Source organism: Zootoca vivipara, chromosome 13 (genome assembly GCF_965207765.1).
Source record: "Zootoca vivipara chromosome 13, rZooViv2.hap1.1, whole genome shotgun sequence".
Lineage (NCBI taxonomy): Eukaryota > Metazoa > Chordata > Lepidosauria > Squamata > Lacertidae > Zootoca > Zootoca vivipara.
In genome coordinates, this window is record NC_142596.1 from 27,884,470 (window position 1) to 27,901,964 (window position 17,495).

The window sequence follows — 17,495 nt, forward strand, 5'->3', positions numbered from 1 at the left end:
GGGGCAGAGTGCTGCCCAAGAAGTAGAAAGAGATATCTGAGGAAGCAGATCCAGGGGCTGGGGCAGCTTGTATGCCAGAGCAGACAGACAGCATTCTGCCCTCTTATGGTGCAAGATGGTGCATCCCCTCTCCCCAATTCCACATGGAGTAGCTGATCAGGTTGGCCGACGGGTCTCATTCCCAGCCAGGCAATGGGATTGCAGAGCCTTCTTGTCTGCAGGGCAGCTTTGTGGATACAGGGCAGATGGCAGGGCTCCATCCCCCACAATGGGCAACTTCCCTCTAGGGTCTAAGGGTAGGGAGGCCTAGCTCCTTGCCAGCCTGTAGGGGTTTTGTTGCCCCCATGGCCGGACCCTGCATGTCAGGCTGGGCTCCTTTCCTTCCTGGATGTAACTAATGCTCTGGATGGCAGAAAGGGATCGGCTCTGCAGGACCAGCACCACATCTCCGGTGTCAGCTCCTGTTTCAAGCCTCTCGGAGCAGCCGCCTTTTCCCTGGGCCCAGCCGCTGTGCACATGGGATGGGTGCCAACATGGCCCCTTTCTTCTGGGGCCTCTGGGGGCTCTTCTTGCTGACGCATCCTCTGCCAGGTACAGGGGCGTAGTAGCAGGGAGGGGAGTCAAGGGTCTGTGTGTGGGCATGCAAGTGGCCTCCTGCATTTGTCTGTGGCCAGTGACCCCTGTCCCCTTTCTCCCAGCAGGGGCAGCGGGGGAGCCGAGCAGGAACCTGCGACAGGGTTTGGCAGGGCTATTGACACCTCCCGGAGAGCAGCGCCAAGGGGGCTCTGTTTCTCCCGGGCCCAGCCCAGGCTCGGCACATCAGCAGCACATGCACCGCTTAGTGCATCCCCTTCTCCTCAGCCTGGAGTCCCTGTGGGGCAGGCATCCTCCCTCTCCCCAGGCCCGGAGCCCTGAATCCTGCCTGTCCAGCTTCCTCCACAACATCTCTCTGTACCTCCAGGGCGAGGAGGAGCAGGAAGCCCCGGAGTCCTGGGAGAGCCTCCTGCTGCCACTGCTGCTGCCACCACCTCAGGCCGAGAAGCTGCTCTCACCAGCATCCTCTGGACACCGGCTCCTCCAAGACATCCTCTTTTCCTGGCGGCGAGGCAGCCGGCATTGGGATGGGTGGCTGAGCTTTACCCAGGACTTGCTGAGCCTCCTCCTCAGTTGGGCCCAAGACCCCCCACAGCACCTCCATGGGCAGCAGGGCTGGGAGGTTCTCAGCAACCTGATGGAAGCCCTGGGCCAGGCTGTCCTCTCTGGGTTGCTTGGCTCACAGGGGTCCCTTTGCCCCCCAACAGGGCAGAGTGGGTGCCAAGCGAATGCCAGTTGGCTGGGGCAACTACTGCGGCTCTTTGAGGGCACTGGCTGGACAGCCTTCCTGCACATTCGCCCAGCAGGCTTCGCCCCCACCGATGGCCAGCAGAAGCCCTTTGGCCTGGTCCCCGCGACCCCCCGAGAGCTGCCCCCTGGCAACCGCAGTGCCCCCAGCCTCTCAAAAACCCTCTACCGGACAGAGCAGCCAGGCACGGGCGGGAAAGTGCAGGAACCGGCAGGAGGCTCTGAGGGCAACATCTTGTGGGAGGCGCTGGAGGAGCTGAGGCAGAGACTGTGGCAAAGGGCAGGCCCAACCCTCGTCACCAGCTTCCGAAGGAGGGTCTTGCATGTGACGGGCCTGCTGGCAGCTGAGGCTTCAGAGGCAGTGGGGGTCCCCCAGCCTGACCCAGATGGGAAGTGCTCCGTAGGTAGGTGGGTGGGTGAATGAATGGGGCTGCAAGCCATGGCAGGGAGGGCACAAGGAGAGGGAGAGATGGGCCAGGCCTCCTCGGGGGCCGCAACCCTAACCATCCTCTTCTCTGTCCCTAGGAAGTCTGCAGCAGCTGCTGCTGTGGTAAGTGGTTGTGGGGACAGCTTCTGGAGGGGGAGAGTGTTGCTTTTGTGTTCGAGTCCTGCTTACTGGTTTCCCACAGGCATTGGTTGGCCATTGTGAGAACAGGATGTTGGATCTTTGTCCTGTTGCAACAGGGCCTTCTTAAATGTCCTGGAAGGGGGTGACCAGCCTCCTTTCCCTGGACTAGGTGGTGGTGATGCTGTTCTTGTTGCCACTCTTGGGCTGAGTTTCGTCGTTCCTTGGGCAAAGGGTGGCAAGGCCATGGGGTATGACATGGCATGGAGTGACATTCAGAAGGGGTGGTAGTGCTGTCAGGGCAGTGATCTGAGCAGAGGGCCATTTGTGGCAGGACCCTGGGGGCATGGTGGCTGCTGGCTTGCCCTGCTGGTGATCTCTGGCACGGCACTCTGAATCACCTTGTGCCTGGTAAGTGGTGGACCCTCCTCTTCTCTACTGTTCGCAGGGGAATCAGACACAACATCAGCTGGGACACCCTGCGTGTGGACTTGGCCTCCAAGGCCTCCTTCCCATGGCCTCCTGTGGTGCCCAGTTGCTTGCTGCCTGCTGGGGAAGGGCACAGGGTGAGCGAGACCCTCCCTCCAGCCCCCCGGAGAGCATTTCCTGATCCCCCCTCCCAGGCAGAAGTCCTGGAGGCCGCCTGCAACGAGAGCATCCCCGGCTTGCCAGGAATCTCCAACTTCACCATCTACTTGTATTGCACCCTCTTCAATGGTTCCAAAGAGCCCCACCGGCCCCCACCAGACCTGGAGGCCTTGTGTTCCAGCACCACCTGGTACTTCTCCTCCATCGAGGGCGACCCGGTCTGGATACGAGCCTGCAAGGAGTACTTCCCCCAGCAGTTCAACAGCACAGTGTGTAGCAATGCCTCTGTCCTCTTGCACCTTGGGCCCCACCAGGAGCTTGTGGAGGAGCTCTGTGCCAACCTCTCCATGCCCTTCCAGCCCAGCCGTTGCTCAGAGGCTCTGAACAGGCCTCTGCTCGGCCGGGAGGACTTCTGGACCTGCCTCTCCCTGGAGAGCCAGACACTCTGGACCCAAAACCTCTGCAGCAGCAGCAGCCTGCGGGAAGTCTCTGATGCCACCAGGCAGTGGATGGGCACCCTCTGCCACAGCCCGCTGGCCCAAGGGGCTGGGCTGAATACCTCTCTGCGCCAGAGCATGGAAGTACCAGCTTGTGGTGCTAGGGCCTGGAGCCCTCAAGCGCTGCACAACACCAGCTTCCTAGCTCAGTGTGGAGACGCCCACCTGCAGAGCTTCCAGGAGCTTGTGTGCAGCAATGAGTCCCTACTGGAAGCCCTGCAGCTGGCCCACCCCTGGGTGCTGGTTCACTGCTTGGCTGTTGAGCAGGACAGGAGCTGCTCCCTCCCGTGGCTCCCAGGGGTGCTGCCATTGCCCCCACAGCTCTGCCAGGATGCGCCGGCCTTCCTGATGGCACTGGTATCCCAGTTAGCCCGGTGCAAAGAGCCCTCCCACTCCTCTTCCCAGTGGGCTCCCAGTGCCGGCTACCTGCTGCGGCTGCTGGACTTCCTGCTGGCTTCTCCTGCCCTTGGCGAAGTGGGGCAAGAGGGAGCCAGGCAGCAGCTGGGCCAGGCTCTCCTGCTCTCCAGCCTCCTGGGCAACAGCTCCTTTGGGACTTCTCTCCAAGCCAACTTCTCCCTGAGCATCCTGGAGGATGTGAGCCAGTTCCTGCAAGAAGGCGAGCTGGATCCGGCCACCAAAGAAGACCTGCTTAACTGCTTTGGGGTGGGTGATGCTCTGGGGACAGGAGGACGGTTGGGGAGGCTACTGTCCATAACCACATGGGGAATGCCTGATAGGAATGTGTCCCCTCCCTAGGAATGCTAAGAAGGGGGTCTGCCCTCTGGGCTGCATGAATGGATTTAGACATGAAGAGAGGATATTTTCATTCATTGCTCATGTGAGTCAGATCATGGGTTCAGTCCCTTCCTCTTCCAGGAAAGTTTCACAGAATTGTAAAAAATCTGAAGGGTCATCTAGTCCAACCCGCTGAAAAATCATCAAGAAATACTAAAATGTACTTATTTTTCCCCACCGAGGGAACATTTAGTCAGTGGACCACATACAATCACTCCAAACTATATCAAGCACTCTGCTCCTTCTCTGCTCAGCATACAATGGAAAATAAGGTTTAACACTTTTCTCCATGGTGCATCTTACACACTTATAGCCACCTGTCTCACTCTCGCCTACCAACCTAGATGGCTTTCAAAGAGCATTAGACCAATTCGTGGGAGGAGAGGCCTGTCGATGGCTACTAGCCATGAGGACTAAGGCAATAATGCTTTTGAATCCCAGTTTCTGGAAACTGCAGGAGGAGAGAGGGCTCTTGTGCTCAGGTCCAGCTTGTGAGAACAGGATGCTAACCTAGAGAAACCCCTTTTGGCCTGATCCAGCAGGCTCTTCTTCTCTCTCCTCCTTGCAGCCTTTGCTCTGGAATCTCCTGGAGAGGGAGGAGAACATCTCAGCCCTGGAGTTCTTCATACAGGTACCTTCCTTCCATTCCAGTCTCCAGTCCTGTTGGTCCTGAAGCCACTTCCTTTGCCCAATACTGGTCCCTGGAGCAAAGCTGCACCTCTCCTCCTTCTCTTCCTCCTCCAACCCCAAGGCTGACCTCTCCCCCTTTCCCCTCCTTCCTGGCCAAGGCGCCTCCCTTGCGGCAGCTCCAGTGAGGCAGGGAAGGGAGTGGCACTTTTGTTGCTGCCTTGCCTCCTCCTCTCCCTCCCACTTTTCCAGGAATACCTGCAGATGCCCCATAAGGTTGTCCAGAGGCTGCTGTGGTCAGTGGAAGGTGAGACCACCCAGAGGTTCCTGGCCCTGCTGCACCGCTCTTGGGATCACCTGCAGATGAAGGTAGGTCTGTGGCAGAAGGGCTGGACTTGATTAGGGGTGCAGCACCTGTGAAGCCTTGACATGCCCACCAGGCTCCACATGGAAAGGGGGGTATTTGTTTAATGTAGGTGTTGGTTGGCAGCTCCAGACCTCAGCGCCTTGTGAAACCCTCCAAGGGAACTCCCTTTCCCTCTGCTCAGGGCTGGCTCTAGGCCCGCCCCCGGTGGCGCCGCTGTGCCCGCTGAGAGGCGCAGCTGAGGCTGCCCCAGGCGTGCCCCTGCTGTTCAGTGGCTTCAGGCTGCTCTCCGGAGGCGCGCGGGCCTGGGGCCGCCTCCGCCGCGCGCAGGGGCGTTGCAACGGGGCGGGCAGCACCCCATGGCCCAGGGCCAGCCCTACAACAGGCTGGGTGGCGCAGTGCAGCTGCGCCCGCCCGCCGCGCTGGGAAACGGGGTGGGGCGCCGGAGGGATCCGTCGTGCCAGGGCGCCAGGCATGGTTAAGACGGCCCTGCCTCTGCTTCCCTCCATCAGGTACCTCTGTGGGATGAGCGGGCAGTGGAGTCCCTGGCTGCCCAGCTCCTGAGCAAGTTCCCTCAGCTGACCCCGCAACTCTTCCTCCACCTCTCTCACTTTGTCCCTTTCATGGCTGCCTCGGACATCCTGCGCTTGCCATCCGCCCTGCTGGCCAACGATAGCGTGTGAGTGGCCCCCCCAAGCGCCTGCATGGCTTGGCCCAAGCCTTCCTGGGGCGTCTTTCCCCAAACCTCCTCCAGAGCCATCAGGCCCTCCCTGCCCAGTTGAACCCCTAGTGAGTTTAGCCCCAGGTCCTAATTAAGGTGGGGTTAGTCCCCAACTCCACTTTCAATCTTGTGGCAGGAACCTTCAGGAAAGATGGTGCTCGAGCATTTATTTATTAAATTTGTCAGTCGCTTTATCATGCCCAGGGTAACCCAAAGTGACTTACAACCAATCAAATAGACAATAAATCCCACATATATACATTAAAACCAAGAGGAAGGAGAAATATATTAGAAACATCCCACATGCTTCTAAAAGGTCACAGAGAGCTCAAGGCCAAATGCCTGGTTATAGAGGAAAGTTTTTGCCTGGTGCCTAAAGATAAATAATGATGGTGCTAGGAGAGCCTTCCTGGGGAGAGCATTCCACAAACAGGGAGCCACTGCAGGAAAGGCCTGTTCTCATGTTGCTACCCTCTGGACCTCTTGTGTGGTCAGAATAGAATGTCCTTTCTGTCACTTCTGAGTAGCCAAAACCAGCCCCTCTTACTGCAGGGAGGGTCTGGGCCCTCTCATTTCATTTCACCTGAAGCACTCCTTATGTTGGTCTTCCTAGGCTGTGCCCACCCCCCTGGCCTCATGCGTGGCATTGGCCAGGTAGTCCTTCACTCAGCATGCGGTCTGTGTGCCTGTAGTTTTCTCAGGTGAGGGGTGGGGGAACTTCTCTTGCTAACATAGCCTCTTTCTCCCCCTCTCCGACCCTCAGCTTGGCCATCATTAGCAGCCAAAGTGCCCGGATGACGTTGGCACAAAAGCGAGCCCTAGTGCAGCGCCTCCTGCAGGCCGAGCACCTCCTGGGTGAAGTCCCTTCCTGGCCCCCGGAGTTCCTTCACAGCCTCCAGCCTCTCCTTCCTCACCTTCCGCTTGGCCATTTCCTTCAGCTAACACAGCAGCAGGTGGGACCAGGGTGCAGAGGCTGAGAGCAGCCCGGGGGGGGGGGTGTCCTGGGCATCTCCTTCAATTGCCCCTGGAAAGCTGGGCAAGCACTCTGCTGCCTCTGTGGGGATAAACCCTTTGTGAGAAGGTGCAGTCCCTGCCTCCAGCCCCCTCCCCACAGGACTGGAAGCTGGTGGCGCACCCTCTGGAACCCCGGGGGGGGGGGTGAGCATGCCCCAGAGTACCCACTTATGCCAGGGATGGTGTTTTAATAAAATAATAGAATTGTAGAGTTAGAAGGTTGGTCATGTTGTCCAACCCTTGCAATGCAGGAATCACAGCTAAAGAATCCATGCCAGATGGCCATCTGACCTCTGCTTTAAAACGTCCAGGGAAGGAGAGCCCACCACCTTCCAAGGCAGTCCATTCCACTGTCAAACAACGCTTAAATGTTGGTGTGTCCCTCCAGATCCAGAGCTTGGTGAATGGCTGGCAGGAGGCTGAGCTGGGCCTGGCTCAAGGGCGCCATGTAGCACGCAGTTTGCTCAACAGGAACCACGAGAGCACCGAGGAGCAGGTGGGCAGGTGAGTGGTGGGGAGGCAGGCTTGGGAGCAAACTGACTTGGGTGATTGATTTTGTGTCCCAGGATATCCCACTGATTGGTGGGTGCAGCTGTTCAAGGCAGGAGTTCACAGAGGAAGAGATTTCCTCCCAAGGCAGCACTCCACATGGCTTTGGGTCCAAGGGAGAGCAAGGCATGCTACGTTCAAGAGACAAGCCAAAGGTGACCCCGGTGACATAATTATTGCTAGACCAGGCAGGAGTTATGTCCCCAAAGTAAAAGGTAAAGGGACCCCTGGCCATTAGGTCCAGTCGTGACCGACTCTGGGGTTGCGCGCTCATCTCACATTATTGGCCGAGGGAGCCGGCATACAGCTTCCAGGTCATGTGGCCAGCATGACAAAGCCGCTTCTGGCAAACCAGAGCAGCACATGGAAACGCCGTTTACCTTCCCGCCGTAGCGGTTCCTATTTATCTACTTGCATTTTGACGTGCTTTCGAACTGCTAGGTTGGCAGGAGCCAGGACCGAGCAACGGGAGCTCACCCCGTCGCAGGGATTTGAACCACCGACCTTCTGATCAGCAAGCCCTAGGCTCAGTGGTTTAACCCAAAGTATTAAACCACTTTGTCCCCAAAGTATTTCCTGCCAAAGATGCATCACGGCAACAGGAGCTGAAGAACCCCAGATGGAAGGCTATTTGTCCACATAGTTCTCTTTCAAAGTCTGTGGACACTTGGGGTGTACAGAACATGTGAACTTCAGAAGGGCCCTGCAGCAGCAGCAGCAGGGTCAGGCTGAAGGGGTCCATCTGGTCCAGCATCCTGTTTTCACAGTGGCCAGCCAGATGCCCCAGTGGGAAGCCCAAAAGCAGGAGCTGATTGCAACAGCAACTCTCCCCAACTTGATTCCTATGAACTGGAGCTTTCTTGAAAGAGCAAAAGCTCTTCAGAGGGGGAGGAGCATCACCCTGTGTGCATCTGGAGCAACATCCAACCAGAAGCATCAGAGTTTGGGGTCCAGAACAGCAGGAAGGCCTACATGGGGTGTGGCTAGCACCAAGTGAGCAAGTCCCAACAGCCTACTTCTGCCTGTGCCCCCTCCCCCATCCTCACAGGCTCGGGGCTCTCACCTGCTTCCTCAGCATCGGGGACTTGCGTCTGATCTCCCCCTTGCAAGATCTGTGGGGGCCGATCGAGAAGCACCTCCTGGAGTGTGTGGCCAGAGGGGTGGTGGACCCTCATGGGCAGGTGAGTGGTGAAGAGGACCAGGCTCTCTTGGGCACAGCAGAGCCTAGCCTAGGGCCAGTGCTGCTGAGGACATTTCTCCCCACTGTCCCTCAGCCTCCTTCTGGGGGCAAGCCACTCTTCACAGAGATCCAGCTCTGGTGATGCTCTCCCAACTGGAAGCAAATCTGCAGAACCCTCCTCTTCTCCAGGACTGAAGCCTCCTTTACCAAAGCTGGCTCCTTCCCCTGGTTGGGCCACCACCTCATCTGACTTGCCATTGCCTTCTTCTTCTTCTTCTTCTTCTTCTTCTTCTTCTTCTTCTTCTTCTTCTTCTTCTTCTTCTTCTTCTTCTTCTTCTCCTCCTCCTCCTCCTCCTCCTCCTCCTCCTCCTCCTCCTCCTCCTCCTCCTCCTCTTCCTCCTCCTTCCAGCTGGCCCATGCCCTGGCAGAGCTCCTGCCTTCCTCGGTGGGCTCCCACGAGCTGCAATCCTGGCGGGGTCTTGTGCCAGCCATGGGGGTGGAGTTCCTGCGGGGCCTGTCAGAGTCTCAGGTAGGGGCTATCCTCCCAGAGCTGCAAGCAGCACAGCTTAGCCGTGCCCAGGTGAGTTGTACTGAGGGTATGCCCTGCATCTGCCGTGGGGGTGGGTGGGTATTAGGCAAATTTGACCTCTCCAGAGTTGGGGGCAGCAGCAGCCTACCTCAGGAGACATCCTGCCTAGGTCAATCCCACCAACTCCCTGTCATGGGGATGGGCTAGGGCTTCCACTTCCTTATGCTCAGGCAGCTTCCTTGTTTGTTTGCTTATTTATTTAGTAAAAAAATTTATACACTACTTGATTGTTGTTGGGTTGTATTTTTTTAAAGCCACCCTCTAAATATAAAACAATGGCTATCAATAAGAAAAATTAGCAATAATTTTTTAAAAACTTTCATAAAGTTGTAATAGCAAAAAAAACTGAAAGCAGATTTAGGGGTGGATCTATACTCATGTTTTATAACATAAAAAATGTGTTATTAAAATGTGACACCAGAGGGCACTGCAGAGCAGCGAGCCACCAGCCATGGGAAACTGCATTAAACGTTACAGAACATTACATATATTTAATAACGTTTAAAAGATCAATGTAGATCCAGCCTAAAACTCAATCAACTTTCTAAGCATCTGGGTGGGCTTATATAAATAAGAATGTTTTTAGCAAGCACTGAAAATAGTACAAGGAAGGACCCTGCCAGATATCAATAGGCAGGGTGTTCCAAAGTGGAGGTGCTGCCACACTAAGAGATCCTTCTTCCCTTCAGGCTCTCCTGCTGCTCTCGCAGGCACTGCGGATGGAGAATGTGAGTATCACCCAGAAGGTGAAGCTCAGAGGTAGGTGTGGAGGTCTGGGGCAGAGACCTCCTTGTTTGACCTGGTCCAGACAGCAGGGACAGGTCAGCAGTTGGCAGGCCCACAGCTCTGAAGATGGCAGACCCCAGCTTGGCTTGGAGAATCTGCCACGTCACCTGCCCACTCACTCTTCTTCAGGAATGAAGAGCTGAAACGAACTAGTGAGAAATAAAGTCTAGTCTGGGGAGGGAGGAGCTCCCTGGGAATCTTGCCTCTATTATAACCGTTTTGTAAACCTGCAAGCTACAGACATGCTTGTTCAATCCAAAACGGAATGCAAAGCATTTCCCTGTCTGCTGATATTGTTGGGCAGGGGGATCCAAAGCCCCACCAGTACCACCACTCCACCCCTTGGTTTTCAGTGATGGGCTCTGTGGCCTCCCTCCCACCCTGCCTTCTGTCTCTGCAGGTGACGCTGAGTGGGGCTGAGCCTCTCTGCTCCCTCCTCGCTGGCCTGGGTCCCCAATCTCTGGAGGTGGCGGTGGCGGCTGTCTTGGCCAGAGGCTGTGCATGTGTGGGCCCCACTCTGCCCCATCTCTCAGGAGCTCAAAAGGCAGGTCTGCTTCAAGCTCTGCAGGTATCTGGCGAGGCCCACAGGGATCCGGGCGGCTGTGTGTGTGTGCCCTCGAATGGCTTCAGCCTCCCTAACCGCGTGTCCCCTTCTTGTGCCTGTCCCAGAGGCATGGCCCAGAGTCCCCTGTCCTCAGTGCCCACCTGGACTGCCTCCTGCCTGCTGTCCCTCTCAAGCTCCTGCATGTGGACACCCAGGCCCTGCTGGGGAGGAGCAGCTGGCACCGGAAGGCACCTTGGTCCCCACAGCAGGTATGGGAGAAGAGTGCTGGGCAGGGCGATGGGAGGCCAAAGCAAAGGGTGTCATTCACTCCCTGTGGTGTCTCCATAACTCAGGGGTAGAGCATGCAGACAGCCATGGGCTCAGCACCCACCAGCATCTCCAGGGGAAGCTGGGAATTGTTCCCTGCCTGGAAGCCTGGAGAGCTGCTGTCAGTCCATGCTGACAGTGCTGAGCTAGATGGACCCACGGTCTGGCTTGCCACAAGGCAGCTTCCTAGCTTCTTTTTACGTCCCTCTTTCTCAGGCCCAGTTCCTTTGGCAGAGCATTGAAGCCAGTGCCAACATGACGGGGGACCTGATCTGGTGAGAGCCACACCCCTGCCAACTCCCCTCCTCCCTCCCTCCTCTGCTAATGGGATGACATGGGTGGTGATGGCTGAACTCTCTCCCCATGGCAGGGCACTGGGACACCTGGCTATGGGGCTATCCTGCACCTCTCTGCAGACCTTTGAAGCTGGGGCAGATTTTCTGGCTGTTCTGGAAGCTCTCTACAGCCAAGACCTCCACCTGCCCTGGAGCCTGGTAAGAAGGCATTGGGGAGAGGCCTACCCTGGATGGGAGCAGGGAAGGGGCTCAGCGGGTGCAGAGCAGTGGGCCTGGGTACATAATGCCCCCCTCCTCAATTAATGCCAAGCTGCGCCTTTGTTTCCAGAAAGGATGCATCTGGGAGGAGATCCAGAGGAGACCCAGCCTATCTACTACAGAGTTGCTGGGGCTGGGACCCCAGTTCCTCATGGACTTGCCGTAGGTGACCTGCATCCCAACCCCGAGTCCCTGGCCTCCCTCCCACCCAATACATCCGGTTAGGTAGGTGGCAGCAACCCTTTTGTGCTGCCTCCTTGTGACCAAGGATTTGATGGGCACCAGACCTCTTGGCTGCATGGAAGCTCCCCCTAGTGGCTAAGAAAGACATCAAGGGTGCAGGGTATGTTTTGGCGAGAGGAGAGAGCGCCGTATTCAAATATCTGCCACAGAAAAGGCTTTAGAGCAGGCATGTCCAACAGGTAGATCAGGGGTCGTCTGCAGTAGATCACTGGGATATCATTGGCTCCCTCAAAAGAAGCTAAACATCTGTGGCTCCCCTAAAAAAAGCTCAACATTTTACCTCCAGCTTGAAAAAAACTCAACAACTTTGACCTGAACCCCCCAAAAAGGGGGTAGATCACTGCCAGTGTTTAACTCTGTGAGTAGATTGCAGTCTCTTGGGAGTTGGACACCCCTGCTTTAGAGGAACCTATAGGAAGACCTTCCTGAGTCTTCAGGCATTTCAGCAGGCGGCAGGTTTCCTGTACTGACTAAGGTGGGGTGTGTGTGTTCCTTTCACCCCCTTGATTCTGTGCTACTGGGCCAGATCAACATCCAGCGCTCCTCCCTGCCTTGCCTGGCCTGCTTCTTGCTGCTGAAGTGAGGTGTCCCTTCTTGGCCAGGACTCACCTGCTGGACAAGCTTCCTGGCAAGTCCTTCCTGCTGATCTTGGACTATGTAAGGAGCCACCCACGCAACCTGCTGGTCTTGCCACCCCCTCGACGGGCCGCCCTCGCCCGGCACAGTTTGCAGGCACTACTGGTAAGGGGGAGAGGAGCAGCGACCAGTTTTGAGAGCCAGAGTGGCACAGCTGGAACCCAGTGCACTTCTCCACCTCCCCACCACCACCATCAGCTCTGCTGTGGGTTTATTGATTTGCTTGGGATCTGTGAAATGGGGACAATAGTTATATTGTGAGGTCCAAAATGAGCCAATAATCGGAGGCTCACCTGGGACACATTCCATCCTTTCCAGGTGCAGGAGGACCACAGGGAAGGGTGCAGGGAGGGAAATTCCTAGGGGCACTCTCCTCTCCACCCCCCTCTCCCTGTGTCAAAATGCAACGGTGAGCTCTGATGGAGTGCTGTGTCTTCAGGCACCCTGCCCTTGGCCTCAGGGATGGGACAGCAGCAAAGTTACCCTTCCCAGGCCATACTCCTTGCAGCACCACCACTCCTGGCTGGGACCAGTGTGAGCCACCTCCCTCCCCTCTGTATTTCAGCAAAGGTCCCAAGGGGAGGCAGACATCTCAGTGGAGATATTGACCTTGCTTGGCCCTTTGGTGGGCTTCCTGGAGCTCGACAACCTGGTCCATGCCAATCCTGCAAATCTGCTCCAGCACCTGGATGAGCTCCGGGAGACCTGCCTCGATAATGGAGTTGCGGAAGTGGTTGGGCAACTGCTGATGGCAGATGGTGCTTTGGGGTGAGGAAGGTGCCTTTTTGGACCCTGGCTGAGCTCAAGGCCTTGGCTTGCCTACATGACCACCTCACTGTTTCGCCACTACAGGGACCCAGTGCACTGGAGCCAGGTGGAGCTGGAGCAGCTGGGGCATTTGGTGTTCAGGCTCCCTCCGGAGAGTATCCAGCAAATCCCCCAGGTGAGGCAGAGTGAGGGTCTGTATCCATGTCTATCTCGTGTGCTGGAGTGTGCTTCAGCATTCTGTCTCACTGCCAAATAGCTCTGATAGCATCCAGCAATCAGCTGCAGGCTGCCTCTGGAAATGGAGGCTCCACCTAGCAGCCAGGGCTGACCTCCAGTGGCATCCTCACCAGTGGTGGACCTATATTTGGGGGCCCCTGAAGCTTGAAATGTTATGGTGGCCCCTTCACAACCTGGAATGAGGTCTGGGTAACCTCTGTTACCTTCTTCAGTGGGATTGTTCCAAGGCAGATCACTTAAAATTAATAATAATAACTACTACATCTCAGTTTTTGATTAAAATTGCTGCCCTCAATCATCTCACACGCCAAAGTCATTGGTGTAAACAAAAATTTCCTATGCCTTATCATTTTCAAGTTACTTCAACAGTTCACCTTTACAACATCTGTGCTGTTGACTCTCAAATTTTGGGATCGTTGAATTATATCCAACAAAAATAATAAATTTAGTCGTGCAAATTGGGTCTAAAGGTAAAGGGACCCCTGACCATTAGGTCCAGTCGTGACCGACTCTGGGGTTGCGCACTCATCTCGCATTATTGGCCGAGGGAGCCGGCGTATAGCTTCCAGGTCATGTGGCCAGCATGACAAAGCCGCTTCTGGCAAACCAGAGCAGCACATGGAAACACCGTTTACCTTCCCGCTGTAGTGGTTCCTATTTATCTACTTGCATTTTGACGTGCTTTCGAACTGCTAGGTTGGCAGGAGCTGGGACCAAGCAACGGGAGCTCACCCCGTCACAGGGATTCGAACCGCCGACCTTCTGATCAGCAAGCCCTAGGCTCAGTGGTTTAACCACAGCGCCACCTGTGCAAATTGGGTCTACTAGACCTAAAATTGTTAAGTCATGTGAACTAAAATCACTTCTGGGGCCCCTCTGGGATTAGGGCCCCTGAAGCTTGTTTCATTAGTTTATAGTAGATCTGCCCCAATCCCCACCCTCTGGACCTTTGCTCATGCACTGCTTGACAAGTACTTCTTTATAAGAAAATATATATATATATATATATATATATATATATATATATATATATATAAAAGAATTGCCAGACATTGCATAAAAGGGCTTCCTATTGTCTCATTATCTGATTGCTTGGGGAGGTGGGGTGGGCTGAGGGGGTGAAGTGGGGAGAGGAGCCCCACAGATGAGCTCTGCTGTGTCAGTGTGTCCCTGCCTCTCTGGCATCCTTAGTTGTGATTCCTGCATTGCAGGGAGTTGGACTAGATGATCACTGGGGTTCCTTCCAACTGTAAGGTAAAGGTAAAGGGGCCCCTGACCATCAGGTCCAGTCGTGTCCGACTCTGGAGTTGCGGCGCTCATCTCGCTCTATAGGCTGAGGGAGCCGGCGTTTGTCTGCAGACAGCTTCCGGGTCATGTGGCCAGCATGACAAAGCTGCTTCTGGCGAACCAGAGCAGCGCACGAAAACGCCGTTTACCTTCCCGCCGGAGCGGTCCCTATTTATCTACTTGCACTTTGATGTGCTTTCAAACTGCTAGGTGGGCAGGAGCTGGGACCGAGCAACGGGAGCTCACCCCGTTGCAGGGATTCGAACCGCCGACCTTCTGATCAGCAAGCCCTAGACTCTGTGGTTAAACCCACAGCGCCACCTGGGTCCCTCCTTACAACTGTACAGTTCCATAATTTTATGACCTGCCTCTCCCATCCTGTTCTGCTCCAGGCGGTGTTGAGCAAGGACCTTGTGGAGCAGCTGTTGCAGAGCCAGAAGCTGTGGGAGGAGAGTGAGCAGGGCCGGCTGTGTGACCCTCAAGGGCCAGGTGGGGGGTTGCAGGCCCAGAAAGAGGCCCTGGTGAGGAGGAGCCTGGAGGGCTCCCAGGAAGGTGAGTTTCTGTCTGAGGAGGTGCCTCTGAAGCACACTCAGACCAAGGGGAGGGGTTAGGGACCCTCCCTGTCCCTTTGGGTTAGCTCATTGCCCATCCCCACCCCTGCTGGACTCTCTGTGCAGAACCTGTGCCCAGCTGCTCCGACATCCGGGCCTCTTTCCCCTCGGCCTGGAGCGCCACCCAGATCAGCGCGATGGAGCTGGACCAGTTCCATGACTGCCTGAGCCTCATCAGTCAGGACCTCGCCCTCCGTCCATATCAGCGCCAGGCTGCTCTCAGCAAAGCCAAACAGGTGAGTTCTCCACCAGACTGTATTCTGACCCCAGAGGGTCCCAAGGCCAAGTTTGACTCAGAGCAGACCCTCCAAGTGTCCCTATTTTCAAGGGACAGATTTGACCCCAGAATGTCCTGTTTTTCCTTAAGACGTCCCTATTTTCATTGGAGAAATGTTGGCGGGTATGTGAGAGTAGACCCACTGGAATGAATGAACCTAAGTGAGTCTCGTCAATTAACTTTAGTAGGTCCCTTCCAGTGTGTAGGCCAGGCCTTGAAACCCACCCAGGGCCTTGGCTGAAGGCGGTTCCTGCCATAAATAGCCCTCAAACACTTTGGGCCTCCCTCAGCCCCAAAGGACCGGGGCGGGGGTTGCCCAGGGAAGCAGCCTGTCCAGCCTACAGAGATGCCTTTCATGCAGTTGGACCTTGAAACCCTCTTGTTCAGGAGTGGGGGGTGTCTCCATGGTGCGAAGGGACAGTGGCTTAGGAGGGTCCCCCTGTGCTTGCAGGTTCTGGGGCCGACCTGGGCAATGGGCGCAGTGGAGATGCTGCAGTTGGGCTTCCTGGCCCTCCAGTTGAGCGAGGAGGAGCTACAGGAGCTGGAGATTCCTGACTGGGGAGCCTTGTCAGTGCTGGGGGCCCTGGAAGGCTGGACAGAGAGGCAGGTGAGGGGCCCTTCATTTTCCTGGCTCACCCACTGCATACCTCCCAAGTGTCCCGATTTCCCAGGCAAAGTCCCAGAATGACGAAAGCCATCCTGGCTTCTGATTTGATCCATGAAGACAACTGTGTCCCTGTGGCCAGTTTGAGCTTCAGAGGGAATATGCCACCTTCAATCCCCTTTTTCTAGTCTCAGGCCTTCTGAGCCAGCCTGGCCAGAAGCTGCCAGCCAGCCACAGCCACGTGGCTTTGCCTGGGTGCCTGGCCAAAGTCCTGATGTGATCTCCCCATTGTCTCTCTCTGCACACCCAGATGCAAGCTGTGGTTGGCAGCCTCCTTGCAAAGCAGCACAAGGTGAGCGCGGAAAATCTGGCACTGCTGGACTTGGTTTCTCTCGGGCACCTCCTTTGTGGGCTGCAGGTGGCGGAGATCAGGCAGCTCAACAGCCAGGAATTCAGGTAGGGAGGCTGGAAGGCACAGGGATTGGCAGAGGGGATGGAAGGTGCTGTTCCCAGCCTTCTACGGTTGCAGGCAGGACACACGCACATCCAGTTTCTGTTTCAGTGCAGAGGCCTCCACTTGCCTCCCTGCACCCTGACTACAGCCTTCTTCCTTCCCCACAGCAAAGCGGCCTCCTTCCTGGGGTTGCTCCATCTCAGCTGCTCTGAGGAGAAACTGGATGCCCTGGCCTGGCTCCTGGTCACCCCCTCTGCCTTTGGGCCTGTCGCCATGTGGGGCCCAGGGATTTTCACAGAGATTGGGACGCTGGCAGGTAGGTGGCTGTGTGGTGGAGGGAGTCCTTGCTTCTGTCTTCCTTTTGGGGCAACACACCCTGGGTGGGCACCACCTGCCTCTTTCTCTCCTTCCCAGCGGGGCTGCCAGACATCGTCCTCTCGTCCCTCGTCCCAGAGCAGCTTCGGGCTCTGACCCCAGTGGCAGTTGCCTTGATCCCCGCCCCAAAATTTGCAGTGAGTGCCTTGCTGTCCTGGAGGTCTGGGACGGGGAGGGGGAAGCCTGGGGCGGGCCTCTCAGCTGGGACTCTAAATGTGGGCCAGGCAGGGGCTGCCCCTCCAGTGCTGGGCCCAGCGGAAAGGGGTGTGTGTGTGGGGGGGGGTGGAGCACCATCCCACTTGCGCTGGCAGCTCCTGGTGGGTTCTGCCTCGCCTTTCTCTGCTCCCCCTCAGGTGGTGTTCAGCCCAGCCCAGCTGCTCAGTCTGACAAGCCCCCAGGCATCGGCCGTGACAGCCCAGCAGTACGGACTCCTCAGCCCTAGGCAAAGATGGGCCCTGGAGCTGGCGCAGTGCGAAGGGGAGCCCTGCCAGGGCCACAGGAGTATGTGCCACCCCTGCCTTGACCCCTGCATGCCTCACCATGGGCACTGCCCACACTGGCATGCCACTTCCCAGCTCTGTGCTGCCCCTCCAGTGACCCTTGGCTCCTCTTCCTCCACAGGCAGAAGTGGCTCAGGGCTCCGCCCAGCTGTTTTGCTGCTGCTTCCATCTTGCTGCCTCCTTTTGACTTTCGGGCCCCCCCTGGCCTTGCAATAAAGCTGCCCCTTTGCACTGACTCTGGCTGGTGCCTGCGACCGTCTTGTGCCCCCCTCCCCACTCGCTGCCTCCAGTACCACGGGGCAGACGAGGCGACCAGTGTGACCACCTGTCTCAGAACTGTTTGACACGGGCTGGCAGCATCTCTGCAGGATAATTTTGACTGGGGATTGAACCCTGCGTCTTCTGCATGCCGGGCAGGTGCTCTGGCCCTTCTCCCTCTCCCCTGCCCTCCAAGTGGTACAA

The 17,495-nt window shown here is 56.7% G+C and overlaps 1 protein-coding gene across 1 annotated transcript; it reads left to right on the forward strand.

Annotated features, from left to right (window-relative positions):
* Positions 1–533: 533 nt before the first annotated feature.
* On the forward strand, positions 534–17,368 carry STRC (stereocilin). The gene is made up of 28 exons (XM_088657253.1): positions 534–591; positions 702–1,745; positions 1,867–1,891; positions 2,355–3,654; positions 4,355–4,417; positions 4,666–4,782; positions 5,290–5,456; positions 6,262–6,451; positions 6,901–7,016; positions 7,993–8,242; positions 8,651–8,821; positions 9,520–9,576; positions 10,017–10,184; positions 10,286–10,429; positions 10,704–10,762; positions 10,858–10,981; positions 11,112–11,203; positions 11,887–12,025; positions 12,486–12,688; positions 12,773–12,863; positions 14,605–14,733; positions 14,850–15,059; positions 15,552–15,707; positions 16,015–16,160; positions 16,326–16,474; positions 16,573–16,670; positions 16,887–17,034; positions 17,155–17,368. Exons 1-28 carry the CDS (start codon positions 534–536, stop codon positions 17,247–17,249), a joined length of 5,709 nt encoding a protein of 1,902 aa, XP_088513379.1. The 3' UTR covers positions 17,250–17,368.
* The last annotated feature ends 127 nt before the right edge of the window (positions 17,369–17,495 follow it).